This window comes from Neophocaena asiaeorientalis, unplaced genomic scaffold, assembly GCF_003031525.2.
Source record: "Neophocaena asiaeorientalis asiaeorientalis breed wild unplaced genomic scaffold, Neophocaena_asiaeorientalis_V1.1 scaffold9, whole genome shotgun sequence".
In the NCBI taxonomy this organism is placed as follows: domain Eukaryota; kingdom Metazoa; phylum Chordata; class Mammalia; order Artiodactyla; family Phocoenidae; genus Neophocaena; species Neophocaena asiaeorientalis.
The window spans coordinates 784,058-803,040 of record NW_020171825.1 but is presented as its reverse complement, the minus strand read 5'-3'; the positions used below and the strand labels follow the sequence as shown (position 1 = coordinate 803,040).

General features: G+C 40.6%; 1 protein-coding gene across 1 annotated transcript in view; it reads left to right on the top strand.

Annotated features, from left to right (window-relative positions):
* The window catches only part of PCCA (propionyl-CoA carboxylase subunit alpha), a 353,227-nt gene that overhangs the window by 288,033 nt on the left and 46,211 nt on the right, over positions 1-18,983 (top strand). Inside the window, exon 21 of the mRNA XM_024739985.1 lies at positions 2,504-2,557. Within this exon, the coding sequence (XP_024595753.1) occupies positions 2,504-2,557 (54 nt within the window). The remainder of the gene's footprint in view (positions 1-2,503; positions 2,558-18,983) is intronic.

Below are 18,983 nucleotides of genomic sequence, written 5' to 3'. Positions count from 1 at the left end.
TAAGATAACTCATGCAAGTGGTTACTATCTTGCCTGGCCAGGGCGGGGGGTTTTGGTCAGTGGTTCCCCTAACAACTTGACATATATTTTTGAGGGAGCAGAAAAGATTGGCAGGTGGATTAGATACTGGGTATGAAGTTAAAGAATTAAAGGTGAGTGAATGATGGTAGTATTTACTGAGATGGGAAGGCTAGGGGAGAAGCGGGTTTGGGGAGGCAGATCAAGAATTCTGTTTGGACTTGGTAGGTTTAATATGTGCATTAGCTATCCAAGTGTTGATGTCCAGTTAACAGTTGACTATATGAGTCTCGAACTCAGAGGACAAATGAGAGTTGAAAACATAAATTTGATAGTCATATTCATGTAGATTTTCTCTTTAAGCATGGGTCTGCCACATACAAAAGGTTAAAGTTGGACCCTTATCTTAAACTAGATACAAAAATTAACTCAAAGTGGATTAAAGACCTAAACGTAACACCTAAAACTATAAAACTTCTAAAAGAAAATGTAAGCAAAAAGCTTCATGACTTTGGACTTGACAGTGATTTCTTGGATATAACACCAAAATCATAGGCACAAAAGCAAACATAGACAAATTGGACTACATCAAACTTAAAAACTTTGTATATCAAAGAACACAACAGAGTGAAGAGGCATCCTGTGAAATGGGAGAAATATTTGGAAGTCATACATCTAATAAGAGGTTAATATCCAGAATATATAAAGAACTCTTGTACCTTAACAACAAAAAATTGAATAACCTGATTAAAAAGTGGACAGAGGCCTTGAATAGACATTTCTCCAATGACGATACACAAATAGGCAGCAGGCATATGAAAAGATGCTTGACATCACTAATCGAAAGAGAAGTGCAAGTCAAAACCACAGTGAAATATCACCTCATACCCGTTAGGATGGATACTATCAAAAAAAAAAAAACCAGAAAATAACAAGTGTTGGTGAGAATGTGGAAAAACTGGAACCTGTGTGCCCTTTTGGTAGAATTACAAAATGGTGCACCTGCTATGGAAAACAGTATGGAGGGTCCTCAAAAAATCAAGAATAGGGCTTCCATGGTGGCTCAGTGGTTAACAATCCGCCTGCCAATGTAGGGAACTCGGGTTCGAGCCCTGGTCGGGCAACTAAGATCCCACATGCTGCAACTAAGACCCGACGCAGCCAAATAAATAAATAAAATTAAAAAACAAAAATAAAAAAACGTAACATGTATTTTTTAAAAAATGCGGGGCTTCCCTGGTGGCGCAGTGGTTAAGAATCCGCCTGCCAATGTAGGGAACTCGGGTTCGAGCCCTGGTCGGGCAACTAAGATCCCACATGCTGCAACTAAGACCCGACGCAGCCAAATAAATAAATAAAATTAAAAAACAAAAATAAAAAAACGTAACATGTATTTTTTAAAAAATGCGGGACTTCCCTGGTGGCGCAGTGGTTAAGAATCCACCTGCCAATGCGGGGGACATGGGTTCGAGCCCTTGTCGGTCCAGGAAGATCCCACATGCCGTGGAGCAACTAAGCCCATGCGCCACAACTACTGAGCCTGCGCTCTAGAGCCCGTGAGCCACAGCTACTGAGCCCATGTGCCACAACTACTGAAGCCCACGCGCCTAGAGCCCAAGATCCACAGCAAGAGAAGCCACCGCAATGGGAATCCCGCGCACCACAATGAAGAGTAGCCCCCGTTCGCTGCAACTAGAGAAAGCCGCGTGCAGCAATGAAGACCCAACCAGCCAAAAGTTAAAAAAGAAAAAAAAAAAAAAAAAAAAATGCATCCATGGAATCCACTACCTTTTCTAACCGTTCTGAACTTGGCATTGGCAGTCTCTCCCACCCGGCCTCCTGCTCTAGAGTTAGGAACGTGTTCCTTTTTTTAGTAGGACACACCAGAGTTTATGTACACCTTCATTACTTCCATTCCTTAATTGCCAACAGGCCCATGAAGCTCCAGCTTTTGATTTTTATTCCCCCTAGCTCTTTGGGTCATCAGAAAATTCTTCTAGTCCTTTCTTTGACAAAGTGATATAAAGTAATCTATACTGGTGAAAAGATGTGATATATGGTATATTCTTAGGCAGCAGACTAAGATAATACCTGTAGCCTGTGCTAGCTGGGGCCTGAGGAGTTACTGACAACCTGGAAGTCTTCCAGGTGGCTGAGAGTTTTCCTGCTAAGAAGAGCCAAACTACAGCAGTCTACTTCCTGTCCCTGTGGATTTGCCTCTTCTGGACATTTCCTGTTAAATGGAATCATATAATATGTGCTCCTTTGTGACTGACTTCTGTTGTAGCATGTATCAGTACTTCATTCCTTTTTATGGCCAAATAATATTCCATTGTATGAATATGCCATATTTTGTTTATCCATTTATCAGTTGATGGACGTTTGGGTTATTCAGCTATTAGGAATAATGCTGCTATGAACATTCATGTACATGTTTTTGTATGGATGAAAATTCATTTTATACCTCTCTTTTTTTTTCCCCCAGTGTCTTTCTCGAGAAGCAGGTGGCAACATGAGCATTCAGTTTCTTGGTACCGTGGTAAGTGTGAAAGAATTATTATTTTTTATATTCTCTTAATTTACAGAGAGAAAAAGTGATTGACTAGTAGTTATAGCCCCTGTGTTTTGAACTTGGCTTCCTCATGGATTTGTTTTGCTGTTAAATGAGATGTCTTTATATAAGAAATGGGTTCTTTAACGTGTGGGAAAAGATTCCATGACAGAGTAATTTTAGCTATTTCTTATGAGAGACAAAATGGTTTTTTAAATTATCTGTAGTTTGTTGAGTCTTTTAAGTCCTTTTTTCACTGGGGACTTTCTCCCCATTTTTAATAAAAATAAGAACATATTATAAAAAAAAGATGTTTTTGAAAATAGTGACCTTGGGAATTCCCTGGCGGTCCAATGGTTACGACTCTGTGCTCTCACTGCCGAGGGCCGGGGTGCCATCCCTGTTCGGGGAACTAAGATCCCACAAGATGCGTGGCATGGCCAAAAACCAAAGAAAATCGTGACCTTGCTGTTCTGTTCTGTATATGTTTTGTTTTGTTTTTGCTCAGTTTTCCTTCTAGCTTTTTTTGTTAGGTGCTTTCGAGTCCACATTTCTAATGAAATTGAGTCAAAATTATTCAACTCTATCTGGTGAAAATAAATTTAATTTATAGTTATTATTTTTACTTATAGGTTTATAATGATCATATTAGTAGTATTAGTTATAATTTTCAAAATAATTTGTTGAAAAAGGTACCTTATTGTTTTAATTAGCATTTCTGTGCTTATTGGTATTATATTTGAATATTTCTCCATGTACTCACTTGCTAGGTATCATTTATAATCTGTAAAATGTCTGTTCATGTCCTTGGGGTACCTTGTTCAGGTTGTAAATTCACACTGGGTATTTCTGTTAGGTCCGTGTGTTGAGAATATCAGAGGACAGACCTGTGGCTTAGATCAAAAGAAGAGTGATTTTGCAGCTGTTGAGATAGGAAGGTTATTAGTACTAATGTGCATTTACTGTGTGCTTTGTGTATGTATAGAGGTGGAGTAAAGTTTACATATTAATGTGTATGTATAGAGGTGGAGTAAAGTTTACATATTAATGTGTATGTATAGAGGTGGAGTAAAGTTTACATATTAAAGTATATGTTTAGGCACCTGCCCAACGTGATGTAAACTTTTAAGTATTGCTCCTAAGACTTGTGGTTATTCTTGTCTTTCTGATTAATAAGTACTACGCATGCTTCTTTTTTTAATTATGAAATTTAAATATTATTTAAATGCATGTTATAAGAAATTGTATTAGGTTTCTCCAAAGAAACAGAACCAACACCATGTGTGTGTGTGTATTATATTTTCATATATTACAGAGAGAGAGATTGATTGATTGAGTGATTGATTTTAAGCAGTTGGTTCACGTGATTGTGGATGCAAGTCCCAAACCTGCAGGGTAGACCAGGGAAGAGTTGCAGTTCAAGTCCAAAGTCAGTGTGCTTGAAGGATTCCCTCTTGCTTGGGAGGTCAGTCCTTTTTCTTCAACTGAGTGAATGAGCCCACCGATATTATTAGAGGGTCATCTGCTTTACTCAAAGTCTACTGATTTAAGTGTTAATCTCATCTAAAAAAATACCTTCGTAGAAACATCTAGAATAATGTTTGGCCAAATATTTGAATACTGTTGCCTAGCCAAGTTGACACATAAACCATCACGGAAGTATTCATTTTATTCCCTAGAGGTATTTAAGTTTTTAACAATGGACATATGCTTCCAGAAATAGATTTATACATCTTTTCATGCAAGAATAAATTGTGGATATCTTTCTAAGTCATTACATAAAGATCCATGTCATTCTTTCTCACAACTACTTGGAATTATATTACATGAAGGCTTTTCTGTACCTCTGTGCTCATGCTAGAAAGGGCACTTATGCTGTCTCTGCTGCTTGATATCTCTCCTTGGATTCCAATAGATTTCTCAGGGCTCAGATACTGAAAACTGAGTTCTTGATAGCCACAACCTGCAAAGAAACCAAACCAACATAAAGTTTCTCCAGGGAGTTTTTCCTATCTCAGAAAATGGCAACTTAAGCTAAAACCTTGTCTTTTCCTTCCTCGATTCCCCTCGTTTGTCCACCACTCCCACTGCCCCCCATCCTGACCAGAGTCTTCGTCATCTCCTATCCAGAGTCTTGCAGCAGCCAGTCTTCCCACCTCCACCCCTGCTTTCTGTTTTATCATTAATATTAGCAGTTAAAGTGATCCTTCTAAAATACACGTCAACTCAGCCGACCTTGTTGCTCTTCTTCAAACGTGTCGGGCACAGGCGTCAGGGCCTCGTCATTTGCCTCTCTCCTGCCAGGCCTCACTCGTGGCCTCACCCAAGCCTAATTAACTCCCAAAGGTGGCACCTCCAGATACCGTCATATTGGGGATTGTAGTTCAACGTATGAATTTGGGGGGGGGACACAAACATTTAGTTCACAGTATACACTTAGTTGGTAGAGCTACATACCCCAGAACTTTTCCAGGATATCTGTGCCTATTTCAAATAGTAAATTGTCTGGGTTTGTTTTGTTTGCATGTTTTTTGGTGAAGCTGTGAGTTTGTGTATGTCAGATAGTATAAGCTCACAGAGAAGTGGAAAAGGTCCAGTATTTTACGTAACCCGACTTCCTTACTTGAACTGTGCTTCACAATAAGGAAGAATATTTTGTTACGACTTGAAGAATGCAGAAGTTACTGTTTTATTCCAAATCTTGTATTGCAATCATTGTTTATATTTAATTTTTTAAAGTTCCATTATCTTTAAAACGCCGTAATATTAAGACAAACATATATCTCAGTAAGACGGAATTTTTTTTTTCTTGTGAAAACAATACATATTGCCCGAAAGAGAGAATAAGCTTCGACTACATTGAGCAGCTTCTTCATAGCTGTGCTTTTGGCATTTACCCAAGGACTCTTGAGGAACTATCAAATTATATGTCTTTGAAGCTTAGCCAGAGATCTTAATGAAACCAAATCATGCTGAAGTTCTTAAAGCTAGTTTAAATCTCAAACTGTACATTTTAAATTAAGTTTTTATTGATAATAAATATACTTTATTTCTCATTAGCCTTGAAAGCTTGAGTAACAATATCTGTAGAATAAACATGTTTTACAAAGATTTACCATGAAGAATGGTATTAATATGACCCTTGTTACACTAGCACAATAAGATTTCAAAGTAAGCGTTCACGAAGTAACAGCGATTAATGACAACCATCGAAAACAATTTTGAACTCCATCAGTTTAACTCAGGAGGGTAAACTTAATATGATAATTCATCTAGTTGAATTGTATCAGCTTAGCAGGAAAGTATGTAAATACGTGACCCTTACCTAGTTTCTAAATGGATGCTGTGCTGATAGATTTATCAGTTCCATTAAAGAACTTTGGGGAGCTTCGGAATTTCAGCAGTTGTTCCCTTGGAGGCTGAAAACCCAACCTGATCTCATACTGGGACCATTCTGGTCTGCATATTTCCATAATTTGCCTTTGCTACTAATATGACAGCAAGACACAAATAACTGTTTCTAATAATATCAGATGGAGTTGTGGAGGACAGCATTTTAATGTAGTAAAAGACCTCCCCCTGGGGTTGTTATTGCTACTATAGAACAGCAGCTACACAGTTGCAACTGTAGTCTCTTAATTGATTTGTTTAATTAGCAAGAGCTGAAGCTTGGGCTGAATCTTGTCATCTGATATCATAGGACGCAAAATCTGCATCATTCATATTTATAGATACAGGAACACCATCAAAAAGTTTTACTTTTTCTGAAAACTCACTTATGGATATGGAATTTTAAGAGAGTAAACTCCCATTTGTTAAAAATCCAAATAATTGGAAAATGAACTAGGTTTGTTATTGTTTTTCTTTACCAGTACTCTTTTGAGAAGTAAATTATGTCATGCGTTTTCGCTTATTATTGTCTTCGAAAAATAAGCATCCAGAGAACTTCTTTGGTCTTCTGTACTTTATAAAGCCCTCTCTTTACGTGTCTGACTCATCTCTAGTCTTCATTTGCCTTTTTCTCCCTTCTCTGTTCCATCCCTTTCTCTGTATCACTGGGGTTTCAGGAGGGGTACGATGGCTTATTGGGATTTCTTGCATGGTGGTCCCATGTCCTAGCCTTTGCAGCTACCCGGAGGCCTATTTCCCTGTGTGCTTACCCCTTGGCAGGACATCTGACTGAATTAACCCTGGGACTTGCCCCACTTAACCCAAGTTAAGTGCAGTTAAGACCAAGCTGCACTGGTCCTAATTTCCTTGGATGGGGAAAAGAGAGGGGACTGGGAAGTGTCTAGCATAGAACCCCAGGGCCTTCATCAGACAGCCACTTCCACCCTATACACACAGGGCTCCATCCCCACTGGGTCAAGCTGTCCTTATTCCTGACCCTGTTCCCCTCCAGCCATAGAAAGCGGGTGGTGGCCACAGGCTAGACGTTTTGTGGAGGGTTGATGAAGTCTCCCTGATTTTTTTTTTTTTTGCGGTACGCGGGCCTCTCACTGTTGTGGCCTCTCCCGTTGCGGAGCATAGGCTCCAGACGCGCAGGCTCAGCGGCCATGGCGCGCAGGCTCAGCCGCTCTGCGGCATGTGGGATCTTCCCGGACCAGGGCACGAACCCGTGTCCCCTGCATCGGCAGGTGGACTCTCAACCACTGTGCCACCAGGGAAGCCCAGTCATTACATTTTTTAATGAGCATACATAAAGCCTGGCATTTATTGGTAGTCATGGTAGTCGGTCATCTCACGTTGATTGAGCATCTATTATGTGATGACATTGAGTTCTGGCAATCCACAGGAAAAAGGCATCTCTGCCAGCAGTGACCCACTGTCAACTGAGGATATAGAAATATGAGTGTGATGAGAGTGATAATAGACGTTTGTATGAGGGAGAGGTATTCTGGGGCTTGGAAAAAGGAAATGGGGGAATTGCGAAAAGCTCCCCAGTGAATATGTCCAGCTCATGCTTAGACTCTAAGGATGAATAGAATCTGCAGGCAGGGAAGGGCATTTCAGATAGAAGGGAACAGCATCTGCAAAGTCCCTGAGACAGCATGTTCAGAAACTGCTCTGTGATGATGGTGGAGAAAGCACAGGGAATAAATGAAGGTTGAGAAGCACGAGGTTGCCTGCGGGTTTAAGGAAGAGCAGGTTGGCTAGTGAGGGTGGCAGGCAGGTGGCAAAGGTCTGTGTGGGAGATGAAACTAGCATGGCAGGAGCTGGGTGTTGCAGGACCATGCTGAGGAGATTGGACTACTCTTTAGACTTTGAAAGAAGAGAATCTCAGTATCACCTGAGGTGTATTTTGTTTTGTCTTGATTTTAAAGAGATCTTGAGAGAGTGAGCAAATAAAGAAGAGGTCCATTTGAGAGTCTCCTCTTAAGGATCCAGAGTCTAGTTTTATGTATTAGGCAGAATTGAAGATGATGCCGAGGTTTCTAGATGTGTGTAAACGCTGCAGTTAACTGTGGGAGCAAAAGAGGAGGAAGGGAAGGAAGGATTACACAAGAAGAAAGCTGGAATAGATAATGAACTGGGTTTTTGACCATTTTAAGTTTGAAATGCCAGAGGGGCCTCTATGATGTAAGGGAAAGACAGGGAAAATGATGAAGGGTGAGCATGCCAGTGGGTACTTCGTGGGCATGAAGAGGTGATATCTGAAGCCTGCAGTAGGTGAGGTCGCCTGAGGGGATGGTGAAGGGACAGGCCCAGAATGGACCCCTGGGCAATGCCCATATCCGGGGGAGGCGTCTAGCATCTCTAATATAATCATTTTAAAATGACATTATCTATTGTCCAAATCATTTCTATTATGTGTGGCTATTGAAGCCAATTTAGTGCAGCCTCAATCATGATTTCACCTCAATCATGATTTCACAGTATCCTAGGTTGTCTCTAATTATTTCATAGTATCTCAAAATCCTGCTGCCGTCTGCCAAAGATCCTCAAACTAAAATTGATTTTAATGAATAACAGAATGCCTTACATTTGTGCGATGCTTTAGGATTTTAGAATGCTTGTTTGATTCCATTCAGTTTCCAAGATAGGCCATGTAGCATCTTAGAGTTAGTTGTAAAAATTACACACACAACACTCTTTGAAATGTTGTCAATTTAAAATATTTGCAGTTACTCAGTTATATGTTCACAAGAAATTTCTGTAAACTACCAGGATGTTAGTGAATTTTGAGGTGAGGGGTTTGGGGAAGGTATACTAAATAAAGTTTGATTTCTTGTGTTTGAATCTTATATCTCCCACTTACCAGCTTTGTGAGTTTGAACAAGTTACTTAACCTTTCTGGTCCTCAATTTTCTCATCAGCAAAATATCTACTTTCATGGAATTGGTAATGGTTGAATAAGAAAATGTTGGTAAAATGTTTGAAAATAGTAGGAACTTAGCATATAGTGGCTCAACTATTTTTATAGCCCCTGAAAATATGGAATACACTCTCCCTTTGCAGTCATTTTACCTCGCTTTTTCCCCTCCTTTTTCTTGCTTGCTTTGGAGACATGCTGTCATCTGAAATTGTAATCTCAACTGAGATCACACTTGGTAGGCAATCTATCAAAATATTCAGAAGGAAAATACTTATGTTTTATTTGGAAAGTCTAATTTTTGTTCATCCTATGATTTCTGACCGCCTCACACAGTTAGCATACCATTTGTCATTGAATGCTAAATATGAAGCATGTATTTAAACCTGCACCTGTGGCAGCAAGATGCTTAAGAACATCTGCTTCCTTGAAGCATAATGAAGTTCACCAAGAACAGCCTTGGCTTTGGTGTCTTGCGTTTGAAAGGCAACATACTTTTGATATAGGCCCTGTTACGATGGTGCTTATAGGACTTCATAAACCAGCCTCACTTCGAAATGATTTTAGTTTAGGAAAACCATTTAAGGCCATTGTGGTGTAGTACTACGTATTGCTGATCTTTCATACATAAATAAAATTAATTGATTGTTGTTATTTACCTTATGGTGAGAATGATGTGGAAATGGCAGCTCTTTCTCATGGAAGCCATGTCAGACAGTGGTTCTCAAACTTGAGCATGTGTAAGAATCACCTGGCAAACTTGCTGAAAATGCAAATCCCCAGGTTCCAGTGAAGCTGATTCCCTAGGTTTGAGTAGGGCCTAAGGATCTGCATTTGTAAAAATCAGTTTAAAGTAGCCCAGGACTAGGATTTGGAGTATATTTTCACACTTAATGTAGAATTAGTATCTAGTTTAGGAAATTGATACCAAAAACTACATTGTATTACTGGTCTTATGAGTGGAGCATAGGAGCAATGTTCTGGTTGTTTCTTGTTATACTAAGAGGATAGGACAAGCTTTTGATTATTTGAAATAATTGATTATGTATTCATAATACATATTTTTTAATCAGGTAGGGACATGATAGGACCTAACGTATGATTAAATCCATAGTATCGTCCACTGTATCTTTTAAGTTTACTTATCAACTGCAGTCTTTTAGGTTTAGTCTGAATTATTCCAAGACTTAGTTAGACCCACAGGATAGTGACAATTTTTATTTTTGGCCTAGATCAGGGTTTTTCAATCTTGTCAATAATGACATTCTGAAATGGATAATTTTTTGTTGTGGGAGACTGCTTTGTGCACTATGGGATGTTTAGCAGCCTCCCTGGCTTCTACCAATTAGAGGCCAGAACACCTCCCCAGATATAACAACCAAAATTGTCTCCAGATACTGCCAAATGGCCCTGGGAATAGGGAAGGGGCAAAATCATCCCTAGGTGAGAACCACTGGCCTAGACTATATGTAGTAGTAGGGATTTCAGAATTTCCTTTTCTCATTTCACTAATAAATATAATGTTCTAGAGATGAGCCCTCTAGAACAAATGTGATACTTCTCAGTGGCCTGAAGCTTACAAGGTCTTATATATACATGCTTATACATCCCGACCTACACAAATGCCTTATGCAAAGAAAATAACAGTGAACTGTAGCTAGCCTGATGCTTGATTTGACTTAGGAACATGCTTGACTACTGGCTGTGTGGGTTACTTGTTCTTAGTCTTCCTCATATTTTATCTTAAACCAGATCTGTCCTGGACAGCCATTCCTGAAAGGTAGGCCAAGTTCTAGTTTGTGTAATTGCATTCTGTTTATTCGGATCCTTTTAACCGTTGGAATAGCCGTACTGTTACTGTTCACATAAGACCCTCGCATCCTGAGTCCACAGCGAGAGTGTACAGTTACTACCTGATCGTAGAAGCCACTGCTCTTCCATGGGCTCCACTTTGCCTGTCATCGTCCTGGTGAGATGCATCAAGTAGAGTATGTTACATGCATCACCTCACAGTGGCATCGGTGAAGAAGTACTTTTCTGTTCTTTTTCAGCTAGCATTTAGTTGCCTAGCTCTGTAGTATTCTGTGGCACTTGCCCTGTGTGTGGAAGGTGTATGGCAGGATGCCTGGCAAGGCATGGGAAAGTCCAGCAGTCATTAGTAGCTCAGGTATGTATTCTGAGAGGTAGCTTTCCCAGGCTGGCATATGTTTTGTATGGTGTAAATTCTCAAGATTGTGGGGGACAGCTGAGGTAATGACTAGGTAATGACTAATCAGTGTTAATTACCTAGGTAATTACAAAGCATCAGGGGACACGTGAAACTGCCCAGTGACCTTGTGTGAAGTGGAAGCCCTGCCTAATTTAAGGGTGGGGAGATAATTCATGTGTACGTTCTAACAGTCACTCTTGGAGTCCACTGTGTCCCAGAGCTCAGACCACCCCTTTCCTGTCTCAGCTGCTCGGCAGAGTGGCCTTTTAAAACTGGGATGGGGCTTCCCTGGTGGCCGGGAGACAACGTGCCCAGAACGCCTGCAGTAAGCCTGCTGCTTTCGGCTGGTCACCTCGTTTGCTTCCCACAACCGTTGAGATCATCAGCATGCCTCCCACCTCACGGATGAAGCGATGCCTCTGCTGTGATTTGTCAGAATGGCTTGTACGGTGAGGGCAGCCATAATGTCATACCTGGACCTGGCGACAAACCTTGGCTTCCTCACACCAGCACGTGCGTGGCTGGGATTTAGGTCCTCCCGTGGCCCTTCGCACTTCCGTATGATTCCTGACTACCTGGTGGAGAGCAGCTTGTGCGGAGGTTGGGGGACTAGCCCTCCTCTTCTTCTGTGTTTGAACTTAGAGCCCAGCCACTTAACAGCTAGTGTTGAAGGTCTGTGTCCTTCAGCTTCCCCTTGTGAATTAGTTTCATATTGGGGCCGAGGGCAGGGGCTTTCTCTTAGAAAAGGTAATCTTTATCCAGGTAACTATTGTAGATATTAAAAGTAGATTAAAATGGTAATTTGATATACATTTGATATAAAGCCTTTCCTCTCAGTGAGAATGTAAGACGACCTCAGCTGACACTTAAGGTGATTGGGGTGTGGAATACATGTTAACATGTGTCGTGAAAGATTAATTGTTCTAGTTTAAGTATTTAACCTCTGTTTCTCTACCCTCTGCTACTTTATTCAGCCAAACTTTGAGTCCCCTTGAAGGATTTTAGGAATAACGCAGGTGGGTTTTGAAATATAGATTGCTTGGCGATATTTTGCAGTATTGCAAGTCTAAACCAGTGGTTCTCAACCCGCTGATTCTGCTCCCTGGGGGACCTTTGGCAGTGTCTGGAGACATTTTGGTTGTTACAAGTGGTGGGCTGCTACTGGAATCTAATGGGCAAATGTCGTTAAATTTATTGCGAGCGTCACCAACCAAGGAGGCTTCTGAAACATGCTACAATAAATAAGACAGTCCCCTACAGAAGAATTATCTGACTTAAAATGTCAGTAGTGCCAAAGGGTCTGTGTCCAGACAATAATTATGGAAGGGCATATAAACGTCTGTGACCATGTCCTCAGCCCTTCACAAAGCTCTCTAACACTCTGCAGACTTACTCTTTTAACATGCCCCTGGATGAGCAGCCCACAGCTATTCCACCCTGTTCATTCTGTGTTATCTCATGAAGCCTTACTTTGTAAATTGAAAGAACTGCAGGCGTCTTGATTATACTAGAGGAAGAACTGGGCCCCATGTACATGTATGTCATATATATTGTTTTACTATTTTTTCCTAATATTGATGACCCTTTTGTGTGCATTTGTGTCTTCACAAAATTTTGACCAATATATCAATTTTATAAATGAAGTTTTCTCTTAATCAGTGTCTGCAGTTATGATCCAAAGGCCTTTGATACTGGTTTTTTATATTCTTGATTGTACCTACATTTCTTTTCAAAAAGAACAAAGTTTTTTATAGTTCACGCTCGCCCATCAGAGTTTTCTTGTTGGATCATCTTTGTTAATGCCACAGCTACTTAGAGTAAACGATCAATTAGATATTGTTGTATCAATTTATCAATTTGTTGAAAATAAATCTATATAAATACATGCTGTGTGATCCACATGTGCACACAGCATGTCTGAGCTTTTGACAAAGCCTGTATCTTCCAACTGGCAGCTCTTGTGGTTTGAAGGCCAGCTTGTGAGGAGGTGAGAGTGGTGGCCTCACCCCTCACTGATAACTTCCCCCCACCTCCACTCCGTGCAGTCTGCATCCTGGCCCTCAGTGGGTCTGCTGGCCTGGTCTTCACTTGGCAGGGGGTTCTGAAATGTACCTGCAGGATTTTAATTTATAAAGGTGACTTAGTGCCAGCACAGAGAAGTTAATGCTGCCGAAAGAATTTATTACTTACGTCTCCTAAGAGAAGGGGGTCCCCCATGCCACACAGGGCCACTGGGAAAGCACCAGCCGGGTCAGGAAACAAAAAAGGAATGAGGGGAAAGCATGGGTGGGAGCCTTTACTGGGGTTTCCGCAGGAAAGGCCAAGTAGGGCAGGGTAAACCGTTTAGGATTGGCTAGTTTGAATAATGTCGGTAGGCTTTGGGCTCTAGGGGTGGTCTCTAGTTGTCTGGTCCCTGGCCTTAGGGTGATTTGGGGCAGGAAACCATGGCTTGGTGTGTGAGTTAGATAAAGCGGGTGGCTGGTTGCATATGAGAGCGTCACTGTCTTTAGGAGTTAGCTGGCCCTGGGCGGGGGCAGGCGCTCTCAGGCCTGTAAGGCCCCCAAGATATACAGAAAATTAAAAAAAAACATGATTAATACACAGAGAACCTGGTAACAGAATCAGGGGAACTGATGTCCAGTAACTAAACTCACGAAGACTGATGTCTAAACCAGAATGCGTTTATATTAATTTGAGGTGAGGGAGATTTCTTCCAGTGACCAGATCTTTAAACCTGCCCTCCAGAATGTTGACTGAATGGTGGCACTAGAATAATTAGGAAGCTAGTTAGTTAGAATAACTTTAGAGCTGGTCTGGGTTACATGCTAACAAGAGCGAAGGGAGACTGAGTGTACCTATGCTGTGCTGAAGCCTGCAAATCACTTCTAACCTTCACCCAGCGCACCCTCCGGGGCCCACCTCCTTGCCTTCTCCTTTTTCTGTGCGTTAGCGCTACTGTCATCTTCCTGAAGAAAGGACTCGCGCAGTCAGTCAGGCTGCAGCTACCCAAACCTTCATCACGGACCTATACTGTATAGAATGTAGTTCTCCTTCCCTCGGGCTGACGTGCACATCACTTGGATTTAAATTTTGAGTGTCCCCAAAACTCTATGGTCGTGCACTTTCATAGGTGGTTAGTATAGCACTTCTGTGTGGAGTTTTACCAGCACGGCTCTCAGAAGTTCCTAAGAATCTTCCATTTCTTTGGTAACACCCTCTGTAGTATATATACTCAGAAAATTTCTTACAGAAAGAGCCCTGAAAGATCTCATTTCTAGCCCCAGTAATGCTTTTAAACTGGTGTGTGACCTTCCTAAACCTGTTTTCTTTGTTGTAAAATGAAAGGTCGAGGTCAGTGACCTCCAAGGTCTTTCCTGGCACCGTTCCTGCTCTGAGAATGATTACATTTGTCACAATGTGCAGTTGGCTTTGCAGCAGTAGCAGAACATCACATGTGCAACTTATTATCATTGTCTATCTTTTGATTTTGATTTTTAAGAAATTTCCTTGGGTCTCATGCGGGCAGACATCACTGGCTTATCACGTACTGGTATTGTGTCCTGTCACTCGATTTCTGGGGACAGCACATTGTGCTGCTACAGGCTCAGTGCTAATGGTCAAGATTATATGTTCTGCTTACTGGGACTTTTTTGTGTGGTTTCTGGGGGGAAAATGCAGATGCTTTTCAATTATTCTAAGGGAATTTTGATTAACCCCCTGGGTAGTGTTCTCTGTACCCCCTGCCATGGAGAAGCGAGTTTTATTGAACAGAAGGTGTAGAACTGAATTGCTCATATGTGTTTGCTTTCTGGTGCCTATAGTATTTCAAGCTAAAGCATTTTAATAAATAGTTAATAAATGTCTGTCTAAAATAGGCCAAAACTGTTAGAAACTAAACCTTTTGTTCTTCAATTTCAAATGCAGATAAGTTCATTTGACTTCTAAGTGGAATTTCCAAGGTACAGACTCACATTGTTCTTTTATATGTGTAAAAAGTAGTTATTTTTGACTGGAATTGTCAACATCCTGCTTACTACATAATTCTGAGTATTTGCCCTTAGGAGCAGATACTTACATTTATTACAACATTGCTATTTTTGTTGTTGCTTTTGTAGATATTGTGCATGTTTACTGTTTTCTTCACCCGGGTGTCTAATTGTACCTTTTGCATCTGGCTGGAATATAGATGCTTGATTTATAGAGAATTTTCAAATGGCTGCCTCTGAAGCCTTTAAAACACACACATACATACACACACACACACACACACACACACACACACACACACACAAAACGGTTTTATTGAGATATAATTCCCATTCCACACAATTTACCCATTGTTCCAAGAATACAATTCAGTATGTTTTAGTCTATTCACAGAGCTGTGCACCCATCACCACAATCAGTTTTAGAGCACTTTCATCACCCCAAAAAGAAGCCCCAAACCCATTAGCAGGCATTCCCCATTTCCTTCAACCCTGTCAACCCCTGGCAGCCACTAACTTACTCTCTGTCTCTATATATTTACCTGTTCTGGACATTTCATATAAACAAAATCATGCAATATGTGGTCTTTTGTGACTGGCTTCTTTCACTTAGCATGTTTTCAAAGGTTCATAAATGTTGTAGCATCAGTACTTCATTTTTTTTTTTGCCAAATAATATTCCATTTTATGGATATACCACAATTTTTCCTTCAGAATGGACATCTGCATTGTTTGTCTTAAAAGCTATTATATATCGCGTTGGCCAAAAAGTTCGTGACGTCGAAAAACCTGAACGAAATTTTTGGCCAACCCATTATGCTGCTATGAACATTCCTTTATATATGTTTTTGTGTGGATGTATGTTTTCATTTCTCTTGAGTGTATACCTACGAGTGGGATTTCTGGGTCATGTGGCAATGCTGTGTTTCACTTTTTGAGGAACTGCTGGACTTTTCCAAAGCAGCTACACCCATACATTGCTGAGGCAATGTATGAGTTATTTAATTTCTCCACATCCTTGCCAACATGTGTTACTGTCTTTTTGTGTTTTTTGGAATATAATTGGTATATAATATTATACTAGTTTCAGGTGTACAACGTAATGATTCAGTTTTGGTATGTATTGTTAAATGATCACCACAGTAAGTCTAGTTGACATCTAATGTCTTTTTGATTCTAGCCACCTAGTAGGTATGAGGACAGGACTCATTTAAAAATATTTTCTATGCAGGATTCCTCCTTTTCCCTAGAACTGATGATAAATGCAAGAGTATCCAAAAGTGTGTATTAGTTGTTTTGTTTATTAAAACAAACTTAACCCCTAACAAAACATAATTTTAATTATTATATGTTTTCTGATACATTGCTGACTGTACCTCAAATAAAATGTTTTTTATATTAAGCAAGCAGTTCCTTTTATTTCCCTAGGCTTTTTTTTTTTTTTTTTTTAATGGTAGCACATACTGTGCAGGAAGGTCATTACATAAAGAGAGGAAAAAAGAATATCCAGCATCAAAGAGAAAGTTAATGCTGTTCGTATAATTTTATTTATTTGTTTGTTTTTGTTTTTTTTTTGCGGTACACGGGCCTCTCACCGCTGTGGCGTCTCCCGTTGCGGAGCACAGGCTCCGGATGCGCAGGCTCAGCGGCCATGGCTCGGCTCATGGGCCTAGCCGCTCCGCGGCATGAACCCGTGTCCCCTGCATCGGCAGGCGGACTCTCAACCACTGTGCCACCAGGGAAGCCCTCGTATAATTTTTTAATAGGCATCTTATAACGTTTTGAGATTTAAACCAACTAATAATATTTTTTGCACATTCCTGAGTATTCCCCTCTTGTTGCCTGTGAACTGATGTTTTGCTTTGGAAACTCAGATAGTGAAAATATTTGTCAACGCTTCAAATACCAGTGCTTTACTTCTTTAGTCATTTAGGTATTAATCTTGTTCTGTAGACCACCTACATGTGTTTGTAAGGGCTGTAATAACTGACACTGTATTTAATTAGCACTAATATTGTGTAGAAGGAAAAAACATATTAAGTATCTTTCCAAGTCACTAGTTCGAAATTAGCAGAAGCTTGGAGGAAAAAGTCCTTGTCTGTGTTGCACTGTTATTTTGCACAGCTGTGGAAATTTGTGATCCATTTCCTCGTTCATTCTTTCATTCACTCAACAAGTTTTTGTTGGGTGCTATTATGTGCCAAACCATGTTCTATCTAGGTTCTAGGGAAGTGGACCAATTTCAATAGGACAGAAGTGTGAATCACAAATAGGTATCCAATGGCAACCAGCTGGTGTACACAGTGTAGTAAGTGAATATTGGCATGTCCACAAAAATCACCTTTCGTAGCTCCTCGTGGCAAAACTGGAGGACACTGAGGTCAGTTCTCAGAGTACCCCGTTAGGGGTGGGGCAGGGAAGTCCCTAAATAGGGGGAGTGAAGCCTTTGGATTCTGATGTTTTGTCACTTTATTCTCCCTTTTTAAAGTTAAGGGCCATTTTTTCATTCTGTTGTCTTAAGTCTCTTTCCACACATGTAAAGATCTTGCTTCCTTTCTTAAATTTCATGTTGGCTTCTATATCTGTTACTTCAATTATGTATACCCCTTCCGTTTGTGCACAAAAAGTAATTTACATGTTGATAATGAGGGAGGTTATACATGTGTGGGGCAAGGGGTATATAGGACATTGTATCTTTTGCTTAATTTTGCTTAAACCTAAAAAACTGTTCTAAAAGTCTGTTTTTTAAAATGTAATTTACCGGATGGTGATTGAGGGCACCTATGTTTTAAAGTCAGGCAGACACTTATTGATTGGCTCTTTGATCTTAGCTTTATTTACTCTAAGACCAGTTTCCTGGTCTGTAAAATAAGAGTAATAATAACAGCATCTCTTTCATTGGCTGTTGTGAGAATTAAATGAGAGAATGCGGGTGAGGCACTTAGTGTAGTTCCTGGCACAAAGTAATCACTCAGTAAATTTAACTAGTATTGTGGAAATATATTTCATACCCAGGAATAAAGTTTTATTCGCCTTTATGAAGCATGATCCTGGGAACTTTCTAGTTGCCACAGCTGTTTCCCAAGGGCAACTAATTTAGACCTACAGCCTGTAACTCACTCAGTGTGACTTGTTTTCTGTTTCTTCATTCTAATATGAACATTTCTATAACACAGTCCTTTTCCCTGAATATCTAGTGTGTGGATGCCTCAGCTAGGTCGTCAGCTGGGTAGAGTGGGGGGGGTGACAGCGCCCTGCAGCAGACTTGGCGAGAGTGGAGGGTACTGGTGACGACTAGGGCAGGCCTGCCTCAGGGAAGCGGGGGGCCGGAAGGGACGAGGAGGGGTCAGGGGAGACTCAAGCTTGTTGTCCAGCTGAGGAGAAGGAGCCGGTTGGGAGGAAGAAAGAGTACAGCTGATAAAGCAGGTCCCGGTGAGCGGGGAGGGACAGGCCAGGAGTCCTGCGTGCCCAAGGCGAACAGGAGGAGTGCTTGCTCTCTGGCTGGCAGTGGGTGCAGATCTAGGGAAGTTTGTAGGGCGGCAGGCTGTGTAGGGAGCCCAGCGAGCTCTGTTCTCCTTGGTGAAAGTGCTAATCCATTTAGTAATAGTTATTCTATTGCTATAACAAGCTTTTCTATTTTAAAAGACCAGTGTAGGCACAGTGTATTTTACTTTACACTAATTTAGAGTGAAGATTCATACTATTTTTAAAGCTAAATATACCATAGGTGCTATTTTTTATTTATTACCTAATGTGTCTAATAATAGAATTAGCAAAAAGGTGACTAAATTATCCAAATTTGACTTTGTACTAACATCATGCTTGGCTTATTCAACCTCCCTGAAGGTCAGCAAGAGATAAATTTGGACCAGACTGGTCTTTTTCTGCATTCATCACTTAAAATGG